The 19,758-nt window shown below is 38.0% G+C and overlaps 2 protein-coding genes across 3 annotated transcripts in view; both read right to left on the reverse strand.

Annotated features, from left to right (window-relative positions):
- LOC122872334 (major facilitator superfamily domain-containing protein 6-A-like) overlaps positions 1–13,977 on the reverse strand; it is a 93,959-nt gene extending 79,982 nt beyond the window's left edge. Inside the window, exons 1-4 of one of the 2 annotated variants that reach the window (XM_044188422.1) lie at positions 13,799–13,977; positions 9,488–9,554; positions 4,814–5,467; positions 528–619 (exon numbers count right to left, since the gene is read on the reverse strand). The gene's annotated coding sequence lies outside the window, so the exon portion shown is untranslated. The remainder of the gene's footprint in view (positions 1–527; positions 620–4,813; positions 5,468–9,487; positions 9,555–13,798) is intronic. The other variant, XM_044188421.1, reaches the window with a different exon arrangement.
- Positions 13,978–14,054: 77 nt separating this feature from the next.
- The window catches only part of LOC122872333 (aryl hydrocarbon receptor-like), a 37,248-nt gene continuing 31,544 nt past the window's right edge, over positions 14,055–19,758 (reverse strand). Inside the window, exon 11 of the mRNA XM_044188419.1 lies at positions 14,055–18,040. Within this exon, the coding sequence (XP_044044354.1) occupies positions 17,882–18,040 (159 nt within the window). The 3' untranslated portion in view covers positions 14,055–17,881. The remainder of the gene's footprint in view (positions 18,041–19,758) is intronic.

Raw genomic sequence — 19,758 nt, forward strand, 5'->3', positions numbered from 1 at the left:
AGCTTATTACCCTTCTCACAATAAAAGCATTACTACATTCATAAACAATAGTGATATTGATCGTTTCGGATTGAGCCTGTTGATATTTCCTTTAAATTTAAATATTTTCATGCTTAAAAATCTAAAACAACTACCGCTTACTTTCATAATTAATTAATCTCCCGATTTTTTCCTCAATTGATTGATTGTTTTGTCAATAAAATGTCAGAAATTAGTGAAAAATGTATTATAATTTCCCTTAAAATGCCATGATTTGTCCAAACAACGGTCCAAAGATATTCGGTTTACTGTCACATTTGACAAAGAAAAGCACCAAATTTTGTTTGGTGTTTTTGCTTGGAAAAATCAATCAGTTAACGATCACTAAACAATTAATCAATTCATTGTTTCAGTTTTGATCTATACCATCATATTTTTATCCACTGAATCTTATCTGTACTATGTGAAATCTGCATGTCTTATTGTGTAGTTTTAATCGATCCAGTTTCCTCTTCAATAAAAGATCAATAATAATCAGTTTGTCTCACCTTAGGTCAGGCTATGAGCAGGTGAGGTTGTTGTGGTGTCATCACCTGTGTGCAGTACTCAGAGCAGCCAGCAGGAGGCAAAACGGGTCTGTCTGAAATGAAAAGATGCAGCAGCAGCAGCTGTTACAGTGACAGTAATAGTAGAAACAGTAGTTGTAGCAGTAAGTACTAATATAAGGAGCAGTAATGTGTATTTATTTAGTGGTTTATTTAACAGGGACCTTGCTGTTAGCTAATGTAGCTTGCAGTATTATTTTATTTTTCCTTTTGTTTGTATATTACTGTATTTTATATATACACGGTTTACTTATCACTGTCTCTTGAATGTCTTAATTTTTGCTCTGTGAAGCTGTGAAAGCTCTGGTTTTGAAAGTGCTCTACACATTAAAGTTATTATTCACATCATTAGCAGTAGTAATGGCAGTAGCAGTACAGGTAAACGTAGTAAGGCAAGGCAAGTTTATTTGTATAGCACATTTCAACAACGTTCAAAGTGATTTACATTAAACGTAAAAGCAACATAGGGCAATATATGAAAGCATATCCTGATTTTACCTGAACTGGCTGTTTATTTTATTGCTTTTGTGTATTTTATTTCTTGATATTTCTCTTGTTGTGAAGCACTTTGTGCTTTGTTTTGATAAGTGCTCTATAAATAAAGTTTTATTATTATTATTATTGTTATAAAAGACAATTAAAAATAGAAAATAAGAACAAGATAAAACAGGAGAGTAAAGGTTACAGTGCAGTGTAAGAAGTTAATCATTATTCGATTTAATAAAAGGCAGCGGCAAACAGAAAAGTGCGTCCTTTGTAATATTTCTGGGATTTTAGGAGGTTAAACTTTCTACAATTACACACACGTTACACTTTATTTGAGACTAAATCTTATTGTTGGCAAAATAACCAAATAAATCCAAATAAAAAGCTTTAAACAGAATTGCATACCTGGCAGTGGAGGAAAGGTTTTAACACAACATTTAGACCAAAGTGAAGGGTGATGAAATTTGCTGAAAGTATAAATGTTTTTGAGTTTGGTGTGTCAAACACCAATAAAGTCACCTCAGATGTATTTACAGAACCACTTTTGACAAAATCAGGGTTGACATCAAGCTGCTTTACGGAGCAGTGCACTCAGTAAACAGTGTGTGTGACTCTGTAGGTGTGTGTACAAACTTATACAGTACGTGTGAAAGTGTGCGTCCAACTGTGTGTGTGTGTGTGTGTGTGTGACGGACGGAGGTGTTAATGAACGCGACAGCAGCGGTGCAGTGTGGCGGCCCGTTCGCGCCCCTCCTCAGATCCGACCTGGCAGCTCTGACTCGGTGACAGGAAGAGCCTCGGTGAGGTCGCAGAGGTCAGAAAAACAAGGAGCGGGTCGGCGGGAACAGATTGTTCCTGCCGCTGTCAAGTCCTCAATCAGGTCCTCAGATCTGACACACAGTGACAGGATGACCAGGGTGGTGTTGACGCCAACATGTGATATTTAATTACAGCTGCTATTAACAACCGGACAGTGTGAGCTCAACCTCAAGCTGCTGAAAAATGTCTCTTTACATTTATATTCTGCATTTATGTTAACTTCTAAACATCTGGAGCACTTTTATTAATCCATTCAAATCTAATAGGTGACGTATTGTAAGATTTGAGCTTTCATAAAGTTTTTAAACTCGTGATTTATTTGCTGATCCACTTGACACATTGGTATTTGTATTGTGTGTAATGTGTGGACATTAATGTGGACATGTTTGCCATGAGATCAGTAATTGGCTACATTAGCAGTTAGCATCAGTTTACACCTGTTGCTGATCATGTGATCAGTGAACTTGACAAAGCCACAAAGTTTTAATTAAGTTGATCTGGATATTCCTTATGTGGCCTCGAATTTTTTAATGTTTTTAAAAATTTGCCTCAAAATCCATTTATATATATACGCAAACGTTAAACTTTTATACATTTTTAAATAGGAACGCCTTTTATAAACATGCCTTAAAATGCATTATATAACTTATATAAACTTTATTTATTTTAAATTAAGATTTATACATTTTTCAATATGATGAACTTTTAGAAATTTGTCATAAAATAAATAAAACTTTTATAAATATTTATATCAAAAAAATATCTAAAAATACATTTACGAATTTGATTTACTTTTATAAAATGTCTCTTAATATGAATTTATACATATGACGAACTAATATAAATTTGTCCTAAAATGCCTTTGTAAATATGTTAAACTTTCTACATCTGTAGCACTTTGTTGTAAAATACAATTATAAATATAATGAACTTATTTAAATTTGTAGTAAAGTGCATATATAAATATGTTTAACTTTGTAAATCTGTAGCACTTTTGTACATTTGTCATAAACAAATTATAAATATGAAGAACTTTCATAAAATGTCTTGTAAAATGTATTTATAAATATGTTGAACTTTCATTAATTTGTCATAAAATTAATGAATAAATATGTTGAACTTTTGATGCACTATCTGGATTTTAAAAACAGCATGTTGAACTTTTATTTTATTACCTGAACACCCAAGACAATAAATAAAATAAAACCAGTTGAGACATCTCAAAACAGCAGCATAATAGCAGTATTTATATTTTAAGGTCATTTTATCTGCAGACAAGTGTAAGTTTCAGTTCTTTCTCATGTTTATTTTGTGTTTTTCCCCCGTGTGCTGTCAGGTAAACAGGGGAGGGCCTGCTTGAAAGCATGCAGGTTAAGTGGATTATCACAACACAATAGAGGCTTTCAGAGCGTGTTGGCAGGAATTTCCTCTCTGACCTCCTTGCACGAAGTTTCTGTGTTTTTAAAGACGTTTCCGCAGACCCAGACGGTGATCTTACAATAATAGTCTCACGCTACATCAGCGCTGAAACTGGCAAGAGTTTGTGTCTTTAAAAACAGAAACATCCAGAACAAAGCCTCCAATACAAACTGGCTCCACCGAATGAGATCATAGTGTTTAATTACATTAAACATGATAAAGACTCCTCACTGAGTGTGAACCAATTCCTTTGAATAAACATCATCACTGCTGTCATTGTCATCATCATCATCATCACTGTGAGTGTCAGCACTGTCATCCCGAGTGTCATCAGCTCCATCATCACCGTCACTGTTGTATCTTATTTTAATCGATGTTGAGCTCAGCTTCAGTTCGGTTACGGTCAGTTAGATTCATCACGTTGCTATAGTGACACCGATATCTGAAAAACTCAAATGATTATTTACGTTAGTACAACTGGAGGAGAAGAAACGAATCGGAGAAGGAGGGGTAATAACACTCACAGTAGAAGTACTGTACTAGTACTACTACTACAGTACTGCTGTAGAGACTATAAGCACCGCTGCTACTACTGAAACTACTACTGCTACTATTTCTGCAAAATGCAACAAATACTATTATTACAGCAGTAAAAGTATTGAATCTTGAATTACTATTACTATTGACACCATTGCTACTACTACTGGAAACACAGCAACTACTGCAACTCTCTACAACTACTGCACTGCAGTAATTACTACTAATGAAACTTCTGCCACAGCTTCTACTACAACTAATACCACAACTAGTAAAGCTACTACTACTAATACTACTGCTGCAAAGGCTGCAAATACAACAAGTATATATACAAGTATTACTGCTGCAACTTCAGCAGCTACTGTTACTGACCAAATGAATACAGTACTACTACAGTACAGCTACTAATACCGCAACTACTGCAAAAACTGCAACTACTACCAACTCCTGCTACTACCACTACTGCAATATCTACTATTTATGAAACTTCTGCCACAGCTTCTACTACAACTAGTAAAGCTACTACTACTAATACTACTACTGCAAAGGCTGCAAATACAAGTATTACTGCTGCAACTTCAGCAGCTACTCTAACTGACCGTACGAATATTGTTACGACCAGTACTACTACTGTCCTGTGACCTTTCACACTCTGATGGATCTGAAACCTGCCATCTGTACGGGCAACATACTTCCTGTTTGACCTCTGACCTTTGTGTGTATGTGTGTGTGTGTGTGTGTGTGTGTGTGAGAGAGAGAGTTTCCAGACGAAGCCACAGTCGTTAAAGAAAACACCTCCGGGGAAACTGGGAAAAGTGTGTGTGTTTGAGTGAGATTGAGCTACAACACACACACACACACACACACACACACACACACACACACAGAGTCTCTCTGGTTGTCAGTGTGGATCCATCAGACCAACAGGAGGGAGGCCGTGACCTCCAAACCAACACTACTCTACTCACTTCATCTTTTCTTCCTCTGCTGTCCTCTCCTCCTCTTCATCGCCCAGCTCATCCTCATCTCCCTTTCTTCTCCCTTCTTCCACTTTTTTACGGCTGTTTTCTCTTCCTGTTATCCTGTTTTGTCGTCCTCCTCCTTTCTTTTGTTGCATTTTCTCCGCACATTTACACATTTTCTCCTTTTCCCATCTTCTTTGCACTTTTCTTCCCACATTTTTGCTTCCTGTTTTCTCCACAATAACTGATTATCTGTCCACCTTTCGTTTCATCTCGTCATTTTCTCCCTTATGTACTTTTCTCTTCTTGTCGTCGCCCTCCATCTTTGTTCTCCACATTTTGTTTTTATCTCAGTATTTTTTTATCCTCGTTTCACGTGACATTTTATCTTCTTCCTCCAATATTTCTATCTCTTCTTTGCTGTTCCCCCCTTCTTGTCCTCTTCGTCTCCTTGAACCCTCCTCTGGTTGTTTTTTCAGTATCTGGGTCGAGGTTGTGTTTCTGCTCTCTAGTCTGGACGCACACACAAACAAACACACACACACACACACACACACACACACACACACTATTTTTGGCAGCTCAGTGTGTGATCGCCCCTTGAGATGTCAGAGCTTTTAGGTCAGGCAGACCTGTGAGCTTCAGCAGCTTCCTGGAAAACTGAAAAAACAAAACAGCAGCAGGATGCTGAAAATACTCTGAATTATTCAACATCATCATATCAAAGTCAACACAACAAACAACGACAAATGAACACAAACTGCATTAAAGGATTATGGTTCATCAGCGTGTTCATCTGTTGCTCCCGTGAAGGGTTTAGCTAACACTTCATTTGTTTGTAAACACGCTCCCTGATTTTCTTACTCCATGACAATGAAAAATACTAATTTCTGATTGGCTGGCAGGACGTCTCTAAAGGTGATGATCTTTTTTCCTCCAGACCAATTTCCTTCTCTTATAAGCTCCCTACGTTCATGATTTGGAGTCATAAAGCCTTGGGTTAAAGATGTCACTAGCTGTGTATCCAACACGTATTTTAAAGCGCATTCTGAAGTTAATGGACATGGCGAAATTCTAAAAAACTTCCTCAAATTCGCATCAAAGTTTTACACGCTCGCTCGAGGTGGTCTTTGCCTTTTTCGAAAAAGAGTTAATGCGCATAATGGGGGATGGGAAAACTTTGCTGAATAAGTTCTGACATAGCGAACATTTAACTCACATGACTGATCAGCTGTTTCCGCATGAGAGAAGAAGAAGAAGCTGTTTCTGTCTAATAACAAATCCCTGAAGACTGCTCTCCATTTTCCCCTCGTAGACGGCCAAGGCGACTGGTTTTGTTTCTTCTTGCTCTGCGGTTTATTAGCGCTTGACAAACAACTGGGTTCGTTTCCAACTTCTGCAGGATGACGAAACTACGCTTGCAGATTAGTTTTTTCCACTTTACTGCGACATTTCAAAGGCTCTCTTCAAATTCGCTTGACAATTAATGGAAACACAACTAATGACAGCTTTTATAGGCTGCATGGTGTATATTTAAAATTTTGGAAATTATAATGTTAAATTGAGAATACATTGGTATAAGAATTGTATTGATTTCAAGATGTTTCCTGGTGACAAACCATGAACTTGGATAAGTGCAAATTTTTCACTTAAGCAGAAACATTTTCAGTTTCTGCAGACGAGTTGTGCAAAACACTGATCTGCTGCTCTCATGTCACGCCGCTTCTAAACTTTGCTTCGAGTTCAGTCCAAAGACACCTTCGTATTTTGTCTCATGTCTTAAAGACCCAGCTTCAATACTTTCTGCAATTCAAAATAGACATAAAATTGAAAGCAGTTTGGTTCTTTGAAGCGTCCTCATTTAATTCTGCTGGGAAATGTGTTTCAGTTTTATTATACAGGATACGTGACTTGCATTGTATGACCTCGTGCTCAATTCTGTCATGGAACTTAACTCGATTGAATAAAGACATAAAATCAATGTCACATCTGGAAAGTAGCAGATCAATTTGAACTGATTTTAACCTGGACTTTGTTGCTGATGTGTTTCCTGCTACAAGTAAACACTGTTCACAGAAAACAAAGGCCTCCTGTGACGTTGACAAGTTCCAGAAATCTTAGAGAAAGTGTTTTAGTTTTGAGAAAGTGGAGACAAAAATGAGATGCATAACATCGAAGAGAAATAGTTAAATTGCAAAGAAAACTAAAACTGAAAGTAAAACTAACAGATGTAATGTAAAGCTGTCTGTTCCTTCAGAGGGGAGCAGTTGTGTGTGTGACGACCTCTCCACCAGCCTCATCTGCTGGGGTCGACAAAACAAACGCACGGATCCAACTTGTTTTGGCATATTGACACGGAGGACGCGGTAACGGCAGCCACGTCACCAACAAACACAAACCGGTGGGTAGTGTGTGTGTGTGTGTGTGAGGCGGGGGGTTAAAGGTCAAACTGTGAAGGTGCACAGTGAAGCGTCACACGGACAGAAAACAGAGAGAAACGTTTTCCTGTCAAACAAAATCACAACAGAGTCCCTTCAGTCTGCAGCCGCACCGACCATTTGTTTGTTTACATTCAAGGTAAACAAACAACATGTTCTCCTTTTTGTTTCGTATCATACAGATACGAATGTTTTTGTTTTTGTCAGGTTTTTGGGGTAATCGTTAGCTTAAATTATTTGAGTTATAGTCAGGTTACTTAATCTTTTATAATATTATTTCTCATTGCTCCTGTTGTTAAATATCTGATGGAAAACGTTGTACAAATATGCATTTAACTTTGTTTTAAAAACATTTTTAGCCATCTAATTGTTGACATTGCTGGTTAAAAAAAAACTGTTATCAGCAAATTTTATCAGCCGTAAAGCACAAGTTATTTATTTTAAGGACCATCTGAAACTCTTGGCTAATGTATTTTTGTGTGGACTCTGCATGCCAGTGTCATATTATTATTATTATTATTATTATTATTATTATTATTTAGGCTTTTTTTGTGAGTTCTTTTTAGGAAAACAATCCAGTTGATTGTGTCGCATCAGGGACACTGCAGGCCGATACCGGGCCAGGGAACATTTGCTACCAGGCTGTGAGAAAACAAGATGATTTGGTAAAAAAGCTGAATAATAATTACAACTTTATGGACTATTTTAGTGCTAATTACCTTGAACTTGGTGTGATAATATCTAAATGTTCAACCTTTAGCGGGTGTTCTCAAATGATAAACACTATTTGCATCAAATGTCCAAAGCTTCTATAAGAGCTAACATGTATTTAGAGCCCTTAAGTGACTTAGAAATGGTGGGTGTTGCGGAGAGCTGTCAATCAAAGCTCTGATCCAAACAGAAACTCTGTGGCAGTTTGACCTGAGCGTCACGCTGAGGTCGAAGCCTGCAGGCTGAACACTGACACTCAGAAAAGGTCAGGACATTCAGCGCACACACACACACACGTCCTCTGGAGGTTTTGTGACCTTTCAGCTCGCTACACGTTGACTTTGACCACCTGCAATTACTGAACAAGGTTTTTAGGAAACAGGCTGAAATCTGGGCTAATATTGTCCTGCTGAGTCCAACATCCAGCATCTCGTGGATGTGATGCAGTTTGATTGATTAACTATTGAAGGACTGAACAGTTCTGCCCTGGTTAGTTTTTAGAAAGAACAAAAACAGTCCTGTTCTCCTCCTGCTGGCGATGGGGGTTTATATATTACAGCTGTAAAGGTTGTTAAAATTCATATTTACTATAGATACCTGGACCAGTGAAGGTCATCCTTTACAATTATTTGTCTTCGTCTTAGACGTATCTGTAAGACGCGTCCTCAAGTCAGACCTTATTATATATGAGGTCTTAATTTCTAAATATTTTCTTTTCGTCAGAACTGGCTGATCCATCAACCTACTGCTGACCTCTATACTTCCCTGCTGCATGTACCTGCTGGGAAAAGGATTCCTGAAAGCGAGACATTCATATGAAACAGTAAGATTTCTGATTGACGCTTTTTTGATTTCATAAAATGTTTATAACACTATATTGTAGTTGTAAGCAGATATAAGTGTTTATTAATTATTTGTCAACAACTATAACTCCTCCTCTGAGCACCATAAGTGGGTAACAAACACTTACAAATGTCCTTATAACTTCGTACAACTACATTGTAGTGTGTTATAAACCATTTGCTAAATGTTTACATACTGCTTTTAATGCTAAATAGGGGGAGTTAAAGTGTTAGGGATGTATCTACGTGTATGAATGTGTCTTTAATCGAAGCTGTATCCGCCTGCAGGGAGTCAAAGCTCAGATCTGGGTTACAGTGATGAGAGGTGGAGGTTGTGGGGGCCATTAGCTCTGTTTAAACCTTTATGACAGCTTACACTGCGCTTTGCTCGGCTGTCTGGACGTTTCTGTGTCACTCGATGCCGATAAATCAACCGAGACTGAAGGTGAGCAGAACAAAAATGCCTTTTGGTACAGATTTTTACTTTTATTCTTTTCTAAACCTCAAATTTTTATTCTCAATCTTGAATCCATGTCCCATTTCCTTGTTTCGGCTTTATTTATTCATGCTTTACTGTCTGTAAAACAGTTATTGGTATTGTACTGGAATTGAGTTACCACAAATAAAGTTCATGTTCATTATTTATTGTTGCCTTTTTTTTTTTTGCAGTGAGAAGGAGTGTGTTTTACCTTTATGCAGGAAGCAGAGCAGAGGAAGTGCAGGAGTATCTGTTTGTTGGGCTGGAGGTAATGCACACTGACAGCCCGACGGGTGGAGGCAGGGTGTGTGCAGAGAGAGAGAGAGAGAGTGAGAGAGGTCAGTGTTTCCTGCTGCAGCTCTGCATGTGGACGAATACAAGGGGGAAAGAAATAATAGAAACAGACTTGGACAGAAAAATCAATCTGAGAGAAATCGATCAGAGCTTCATATTGGGAGAGGACTATACTGAACATCAGATTTGTGATGTGAATTTTAACTTTAAAACTAAAGAAAAAAGTTTTACTTCAATCTGCATGCATGAAAAAAAAATTTTAATTCAGATTTGAGCTGCAGCTTTGAACACAACTTAAAATCCTGAAGTCAGGAGATCTGCACTCGCTCACAGTGCCCATGTTTTCCATCAGGTGAAGGCCCGAGTGGTTATTGATGGTTGTTAATATTTGAGATCTTTTCTACGCAGCAGGAGCGACGCACAGCCGCAGAGACTCCTGATCGAGGTGTCAAAATAATGGACAGAGGACGTTTACAGTAACTGTCAATATACAGTGCGTTACTGTGCACAGCGTGGTTTTAAATATGATACACGATCAGTATAAACTTGATTAAAACATGCAGCAGACAAACATTTGACCACAATGAAAGTGAGGGAAGTAAAAATATTTTCTTCATAACACAAACAACCTGTGTTTACCTGACAGGTGACCTTGTGTGGTCGTGTCTGTCAGAAGCAAAGCAGGAAGTAGTTTGACATAGTTTTTATGCCGCAAAACCTCTGAGGGAGGACGTCGACATCCCGTCTCCTAGCAGCAGTCAGCATTGGTTTCTTTTAAACACGACCACCAACTTTCTCCAGCCTTAACCAAGTGGGTTTACTTTCCTAAACTTAACCGAACCTTACCAAAGAGGAAGCAGATCAGAAAACGGTCAAATGAAACGTTCTGATGATGGCTTTGGAAACCACTGACAACACTCATCCTGCTGATGGGGACGGCAGACTGAAAAACGCTCATAATGGTCGTTTTGGAAGCAAATGGCAAACACCATATGTTTTTGATTTTCAGTATGAGGAGCTCTGCCTGGTGTCAGACCTTTGCTGCTGATATCTCAGATCGTTTCAGCCGTTCAAGTAGGAAATGAAACAAAATGGGGAGTTAGTCTGATTGTGAGATGAAAAAATTCAGCTTTGGTTGGATTATTTGTAAGTTCTTTTGTGTTATTTCCTAATTTTGGCATTTTTATCCAAGTATTGACCGGACATTTTGTACCTTAATATATTACCGTACTGCTGTTGCTGTATGTATTTAATGTACAATAAAGCACACTGAGTTTACTTTACCTTGCCTCGCCAAAGGGGTTGAGGGGCGAACTAAAACCTTTGCTTAATCACTCCTAAACCAAATGTAACTTATTATTTTCTGTTTTGTCAAACAGCAGAACAATTTCTTTAAATGTAACCTTTACCTCAATGGTTAAGGCCCAACGGAGACCTGACTGAGATGGCAGCACAAAAGGTTGCAGACAAAACAATACAAAATCAGTATTGATTAACAATTGGCATGACAGAATACACACCAATAGGTGTCAGTACAGTCCCACACAGCAGTGTGCATCAGCTCTTCTTGTTGGGGATAAAAATTACTTAGTGCTCCTTTAAAAACACTTCACATTGCGAACATAACAGGAAGAGAGCAGAAAATGATGGAAGTTATGCTTTTAGTCCATAATCTGCTTTAGATTTCCTCATTTTGTGCACATGCTGCAGCCAAACATCCTTTTAGATCTAAATTGGTGTCATGGTGAACACAGTTTGGCTACAGCACCGTTGTTAACACAAAGGAAACACCGAGTCGTCTTCCTTGTGGTTTCTAGGAGCAGGTTGTAATGCGGTGAATTATCTCAATGACCAACACAACAACATCTTTGCTCTCAGCTGCTGCTTCCTCAGCCTCCGTGAGGTTTGAGCTCTCCCAGCGGGCCTCGTCGCTGGCCTGCGGCGGCGAGGCCCAAGGAAGCTAAAGTGGGACACACAACATCTTGCTTGGATGATTGATCACGTCACAAGCGGGCAAAGTTAACTGGCTGAGGACTGCGGGAGAAGAAAAACTCTCATAAATGATTTGGGGCGAGTCATTAAAGATGTAGAGTCAGCAGCAGACAGCGTTCTGCACTCGGGAGAGGAAGCCTTTATGTGCAGCTTTCTGGCTGCTCGTTCTGTTTTTTTTTTCTTCAAATATCTTTATTTTCATCATGATTAAAGAGGTTATTCATAAGCATGTGGGTTTTTAGGTTTTCTAAAACTCAGGATAAAATGTGTAATTTTAATTTTTTATATAATTTCCTGAACGAATTTTGACATAAAACCTGAGCCTGAGCTGGAGGTGATGAATTTGAGGTAGAAATCACTTAGAACTGGAGCTACAAAGGTTCAGTGCACTAAGAAAACAAAATGGATCCTCTTTGACCTCTTTTTCTCTCAGCCCACAAGAGTGAGGGATGTTTGATGTTTAACACGGTGATGGCTGTTTTTATTGCATTGCGAAATATCCTTGTTCTCACATCATAAAGTAACTAAAACTCGGAGATCAAAATGTGGTTTAAGAACCGTTTTAGGGGAGATATTTGATGCTTTGGCTCCGGCGGATCGCCTCTGGTATCAGTTTGTGTTTGTTTGCTTTCGGCCGGGCGCGACTTCACACATCTGCTGGTGCAAAAAGCGTAAGAACAGAGGTGTGGAAATGGACAATACTGGTGTGTGTGACGGTTCAGTGACAGCAGCTAAAAGCATCCTCAGGTTGTTGGTGGCGTGCATCACTTCAGTTTTCAAAATCTCTGAGGTCTCATGATGCAGCTCAGGGTGGATTTTACCTTATTAGTTATTCTCATGTACGCCGACTGATACTGTTTTTTCCAGTCTTGCTGCTGTTTGATCATCGCTGTAATCATATTTTTATTTGTGGTAATTAATTAAATTCTTTTTCCTCATTTTATTCTTATCACATGATCTTAATTTTCACAGTTTACTCGTTTTGTCTTGTTGTTTTATGTTGCATTTTGTAAAGCACGTTGTAATCACTGGTTTTGATAAGCGATATGTAAATCCACTTAATTATTACCATTATTAGAGACTGACCGATACATCGTCATGGCCAACATTATCGATTTTACAGTAGCTTATCACAGCTATATCGGTATCAGCAGATGAGTAACAACAACTAAAGATTTAAGGTTATTTAAAAAGTGTTTCCATCACATAGTTTCTCCACCAGAGAGCACTGACAAGTTTATTTTTCAACTGTAAAATTCCCCACTAAGTACATATGTTGGTCACAATTCTTTAAAAACTATATATATATCTTTATCAGATCTTTTTTATTTATATTGATATCAGTATCGGCCTCTAAAATCCCGCTGTAATTATCATTATGTTTTGTCAATTTGGAGCAGGGGTAAAAAAGTTCCAATCAACAGTTTTTTTTAAATGTATATTAGTCAAATTATTATGAAATCGATTTGAGGGGAGCTCTGTAGTGGATGGAAACCAAAAACCTTTTAAGCCACATGGACTCATCAGCTGTTGTTGACCTCCTCCTTTATGACATTAGCTACATCAATTGGTGCCACTTCATAAGCCCCCAGTGCGTGCTGCCCATTATTTTAACGAACATTTAAAAAAATAGAATACTAATAAAATATAATAATAATACTTTATTGATCCCCGAGGGGAAACTCTTTTGTTACAGCAGCTCACTGTCACGTCAGTGCACACAGGAAGAGAAGTACTAAGCAAATCAAATATAATACACTAAAATAAATTAAGTACCAGGTGGGTATAAGTATAAAATAAAATAAGTGTGAAGTACAAAGTGGGTTTACCGGTTGATGATAATAATACGGTATAAAGTAATAGTGCATGAACTGTCAAGTTAAGTGTAGCTTATTTATAATGAGACGAAGGATACTGCACAGCAGTAATAGAGGTATGGATAAATATCAATATCAATAAATAGGGAATTTTAAACGGAAAAGGGTATATTGCACAGGAGTATTAACACAGGATATTGCACAATTATCTCAAGTATTGCAGAGATGTTAATGATCAATGTCCAGTTTAATGACTTCGGGTCATACAGACTGACACTTAGAGGGAGGAGTTAAAGAGTCTGATGGCCACAGGCAGGAATGACTTCCTGTGGCGCTCTGTGGTGCTTTTTGGATAATAATAAAAGAAAATAATAATAATAAGAAGAAGAAAATAATTTGACTTCTTGTGAATTTCTTACCTAACCTTCCTGTTATGACTGTCAAAGAGTTCAAACCCAAGAGCAGGAGGCAAGTTTGTCTGGCTGGCTACTCTGTACACTGCCTGAAGGGTTGATTGGGGGACGGGAGCAGGCGAGCAGGTCAGGTGATGGTTAAGGTGGGGAACTACAGTGATGGCTGGTGGGCAGGTGAGGAGTGTTGGGCTCTGGAAGGGACAGGAGACGTTAGCACAATCAGACCGTGTTAATCACAAAGAAAAGAGAAGGTGATTCAGTGTGATTGCACAAAATCCTTTATTTCCAGGATCCAAGAGCACATTTCAACACACAGCTCAAAGACAGACTGCATTTTAAAAGATTTTGTTTACATACAGCTACAACCTTCAGTGAAAAAAGTTGCAAAATAAAGTCTGTGTGCCTTAAAAAAATTTGCCACGACAAAACAGCTTCCAAAGTTGAGTTTGACTCCAATGGCTGATAACACAATGAAAGTATAAAGCAGTCACTTTTAAATGTTATCTGGTGGACAAAGTGGATTTTAAGATGCTAAAAGATCAGGAAAAGATTTGAGATTTTTATGTAAAATGTTGCTCTTTATGTACTGAAGTGAACAAATGCACCATTTTGTTTTGAGCTAAAGTGACAAACTGTCTTCAAACATGACATAAAGATAAAACACACGACTCTTGGGAACAATATTCATACAACATGGAGTCATAAAATGCTTTTTCCTACAAGACTACTTTCAGTGCTGGAGAAAGAGTTTGTAAGAGCAGTGATTTTAAAGTAGTGCTTGCAACAACACCATTAAAAAACACAGTTATATACACACACACACACACACACACAACCATTTTTTGTAGTTTGTTTTTAAAGCGCCTTGGAAAATGATTGTCATTTTATAAATGTTTTTTTCTTTCATACAGCATTTGATCTCACAACTGGTTTAAATAATCTGTTTTATAAGAAAAATCAGTTTACAAAAAAAAAATCAAAAACAAAAAAAGGAAAACAAACATGAGGCAAATCTGTAAATGCATTTCGCCGTTGTGACGTTTGTCATCAGCTAACGCTACCAATATCGAAATCGTCAATATCGAAGCACCTTTTTGTAGTGAAATAAAAGCTTCATGTCTCAAACGCCTTTACAGTTTACACAAGACATTCAACAATGGAGCAACTGCAGACACATGTGTGTTCACATGTTTCTCATTTGGTTTTTGAGTCGGTGCTAAATGCTAAATGCTGTCCAGTCTGTCGTCCTCCCTCCAGCTTCTGTGAGTGAAAACCTTTCTTTCTTTTACCTTTTAGGGCTTTTAAATAAGTAAGTAATACTGCGTTGATGTCACATCAGAACTGAGCTAATTTCTATATTAAAATATGAGGTTTAAGTCAGGCAAAAAAACCCTACAAACTACAGGACATATAGTTAACTCTTTATAAATGTGAATGCAACTGATAATTTAGATTTTTATAATATTGCCACTGCCGACATTGACATGGGTGTTACAGCTTGGATTTTCTGTGATACACTAAATTAAAAAAGTCACTTATTTTTGAACACATTGTTTTCATCTCTGTTGCATGTCACCACACATGTTAATAACAATTTCCTTAAAAATTATTTCCAGTAAGACACTGCATTTGTTATTTACAGGTAATTTGACATGACATGAACGCAGCATTAGCTTTCATGTCCCACTGATGGATGTGGGAGTCCAGGATATGATTCTTCCATCTTCCAGAGGAAATCAGGTATCGTTATATTGTTTTAGCCTTCAAGCTAAGAGGAAGTCTGGTGAGCAGTTTGTTGTTGTTGTTGACAACTGTCTTCAAGACAGCTGTATTAAAGTCTCAGTGTGCACAGTATCGTCTCTCACAGTGTAGGACAAGTAGGACATTTTCAAACTCTACATGTAATGGCTTCAACAGAAGTTGCATTTGAGCGTTTCATAGTCCTGTAAGGAAAGTATGACACTTCCTTTCCATTGAAATTAAGAAGAAAAAGTAGCCGACACTGCAAAGGAAGGACACAACTATTTGGACAACTTTACATTAGAGCTTGTCTGTTAGCTCTGTTAAACCTGGCCGGGCTAGCATGGTTTGGTTTGAGTCTCCAACTAATACAACTGATGAAGGAGCAGTTTGGAAGTCAACACTTTGCTTCTGATCTTTACTTTCGATTGGTTTCCACACATGAACGTAACGGCCAGATATGAAAATAACAAAAGGCTGAAATGAATCTCCTCTTCCATACATTTCATGGAATCACCACCAAAACAAAACTTGAGAAATACTTGCATGCACTTCCTCTTCGGCCTTCAGTTGCAATCTATTATTTACAATTAGGTCCTTAATGGATTACTGTGTGCATGTAAGTGCACTCAGTGTTTCCCACATGACGCGACTGCAGGATAAAGCAAGTGGGAGTCTGACTGGCCGAGGCCGCCGAGACAAGGCATTAACGGGAGATTTTCACACTGTCTCCGGTCAGGAAACAAAAATGCTTTTTTATGTTTGATTTCAGATCCTTTCTGATTATATCTGTAATATACATGTAAGTGCATAACGTCATTGTAAACCTCAAATAGGCTAAAATGCAGCATTAGGATAAACACTGCCGCGGCCACAGAAGCAGTATGGCTTTTCTGTGGTAGCAGCAATAAATAAAAACTTGTGCTCTTCCTTTCTGATTTTAACCTTCTACCATCTGTTTAAATCTCAACATCATTAACCACAAGAATGAAATGCTGTTTTGTTGACATGTAAAGCACAAGGACGAACGACACCTACTAACCCCACAGGTCATCTACATCTAGGTGACAAACGTCCAAATCTCATGGCTGTTTGTTTAAATGTCTTCTAAGAAACGTTCCCTCGCCACTTCACACACTGAGCACGACAAAGCATTCACATTCCCACATGAGGAAAAACAAGCAGATTACCAGCAGACATGGTGAGTGGTTACTACACCAGTGAAAGCAGCTTGTTCTTATACCCATGTAACATATATCTTGGTAGGAACTTAAAGTTTGTGAGTGTTATTTCCACACACGGCTTGTAGATTGTAGAGACATTTTAAAATCTCCACAGGTGGTTTTGCATGTTTCAGCCGGTTCGTTGACTGCAAATAATTTCTTTTAATATAAAACTGCAGACCATTTTTTTTAAAGCATACCATCATTTTTAAGGTAGAATATTCCATACTTTCCAGGCAGCCATCGGTTTAGAAATAGGAAAAAAATGAGGTTGCAGGCTTGAAGCTTGGTTGTGATACTAAAGCTAATCGATCTTACGCAGCTTTACTTATTTATCAAAGGTACATTATTGTCATGTGGTACATAGTTGTTAAAACAATCTTAAAACGTACAGTATGCTTTAGGAAATGGTCAGCAGTAATGTGAAAAAGTGAATTAATTTGAAAAGTCCAGTGCTGAAACTCTGCTTTCTATTATATTACACGGCGCTACAACCTTTACAACGGAAACGTCTCGCTTGTCTGGGCTGGAATTTATCTTGAGTTAGAGTTAAACATTTTGTAGTGATTCAGCAAAAAAAGCAAGTCATCGTTCTCTTTATCAACTTTTAGTCTCCAGTTATTTGAGCATCAGCACTTTGCTAAAGTAACCGGCCTTGCTGAGTGTCACAGTGTTTTCTCTTCTTCTTCTTCTTCTTTTTTTCAGGACTTTAACAGTGTATTTACAGATCAGAGAGTGATGAGTTTTGGCTCCGCACAAATCTTTAAACACGAAAACTTTCTGTGAGCGCACGACTAGCAATATTATAACACGAAGTGTGACAGATAAAAAAACAGAATTTCTTCCTCTCGATTCGTCTTTCCTTGCCATGCCTATCTTTAGGCAACCCCAGTTCTCTGAGTAGAACGAGTGTGATGTCTGACTGAGGGATGAGACATCGAAACAAAGAGAACCTGATGTAAAGTCATTTCTGGAAAAGAGAGTTAAATTATTTTCGCTTCTTTTTCTTCCTTCTAATTATTTTTAAAAAAATTATGTGTTTATATCGAATAGAGAAGTTTTTCCTCTTTCTTTTTTCCTTCTGTACCTCTCTTCTAGCCTCCTCTGATACTCTGCCATCATCCTTTCAGAGGAAAAATCCAGATTTATGGGGGTCCTGTAGGACGGAGAGTCCGTCTGGGCAGGAGACAGGGATGTCGCCTGTCACCACTCCGTTTCCATTGGGCATCAGACACGTCCTGATGTACGCTGCGTTAGTGGCACTGAGGAGGCAACCGTTCTCCAACTGAAAAACAAAGTGGTCACATTTTAAGGATAATACTGGTGTGATTTTTTAAAAATCTTTTTAGTTTATTTCTATCACAAGTTCTGCTTGTAAAAAGTCTCCTTTTGTTTTTATAATCACTTAAAAACAAAGAGTGTTGCCTTAAAGGCACAACTGAGGGCAAAATAACCAAAACAACAACAACAACAAAATAAATCCTTCTTAATGAAATTTGTTTTAAACAATGTAAACAGGATAAAGATTGAAAATGTTTCATATGTTAACAATAAGCAATTTTATTCAACAGAGGCTATAACTATGTTAGGTACCGCTGGACTATTTTGCCCCGAATACGACCTTGCAGGTTGCATACAAATCATGCCTCCTTTACTAGGAATCACAAACCCTTACTCCAACCGTGAGAAGACTTTTGAGTGATGACAAAAGCCTGTTTGTAGTTTATACACTCAGATTTCGGACACTCAAATAAAATGGCAAACAGTAAATGTAGTGCACTGTATAGCAAATAAGGAGAGATTTCTGCACAGCCTTTGTGTTGAGGTGGATTCTATGTACAGTAGTTATGGAGTCACCAGTGACCTTAATCACATGAAGCAGGTCAGGGCACTGAGCAGCAGGTGTTTAGTGGGAATACCTGGAGTCCTGAGAGACACCATGACACAAGGAGGAAGAGGAAGAATGATGGAGGGAAGGACGGACGGATCACTTACATCACAGTGTAATCCCCTTTAGTGAGTCTAAACAGATCAGGTCAGCTAGTTAGTACTGAAGTAGTTTAGGTGTAGTACAGATGAACCGCTTCACAGCAACCTGAATTCCTTATTTCCTGTTGCATTTTAGGTCTTTTGCTGATATTATCATATAGTGACTCAATTTGAACCAAATTTTTATCTTCAACAACATTTTTCAGAGGACATTAATGACATTAACGCCAGAGAAAGGCGTCAGTCATTTTGGTCCACTTCTTAACCTGAGGAGAAGCCCCAAAAATGCCTGCAAATTAGCCTTGAAGACCTGCTTCTGAACCTTTTCCTTTGCAAAGTGACAAAAGTCTAGTGTCTCTCTAACTGTGATGTAACTCAGATGATCTGTATCTTTGTTTAGTTATATTAGACAACACTGACCCACTATGACATGGTGTTGAGTTTCACAATCAGAAAAATCTATAGGAGTTTAGTATCTGTGCCTGTTTTCACACCGTCTGTTGTGTCAAAAGGTCTGTGGGTGATGTGTATTTAGGATTAGCATAGCATGCTATTACCCCACCCTGGATAGCATTAGTCATACAAAGTAATTAGTCATGTTTATAGCGTCAGTGTCTTTCTTTTCTTGCTCAGCCACACAGTCAGCTATCGCTGACTCTCTGTTCCCTGGCTTCATTGATCTCTATTGGTTTCTCAGTATGTATCTTGCTAATATCACAGTTTGCGGTGCCAATTCCAGTATAATAATAGCCGTTTTTAATAGACTGGATTTCCGTTTTGTGTTTTGAATCTACTTGCCTTGCCTGTGTTTTTATTTACTTGTTTATTAGTACGTACATACAGTGCGTCTGGTTTTATCTTTGTGCACTACCATATGCACGTTTACTTTAGCAAACTCAGCTCTTTCATTGCACTCAGGTGTTTTAACGTTTTGTCTTATATATGAATAGTTTTTGTACCCTGGTCATGACACGCAGACACAAAATTTTATTTCAGCCTTTTTATAGCTGGAAT

This window comes from Siniperca chuatsi, linkage group LG24 (genome assembly GCF_020085105.1).
Source record: "Siniperca chuatsi isolate FFG_IHB_CAS linkage group LG24, ASM2008510v1, whole genome shotgun sequence".
Classification (NCBI taxonomy): Eukaryota; Metazoa; Chordata; class Actinopteri; order Centrarchiformes; family Sinipercidae; genus Siniperca; species Siniperca chuatsi.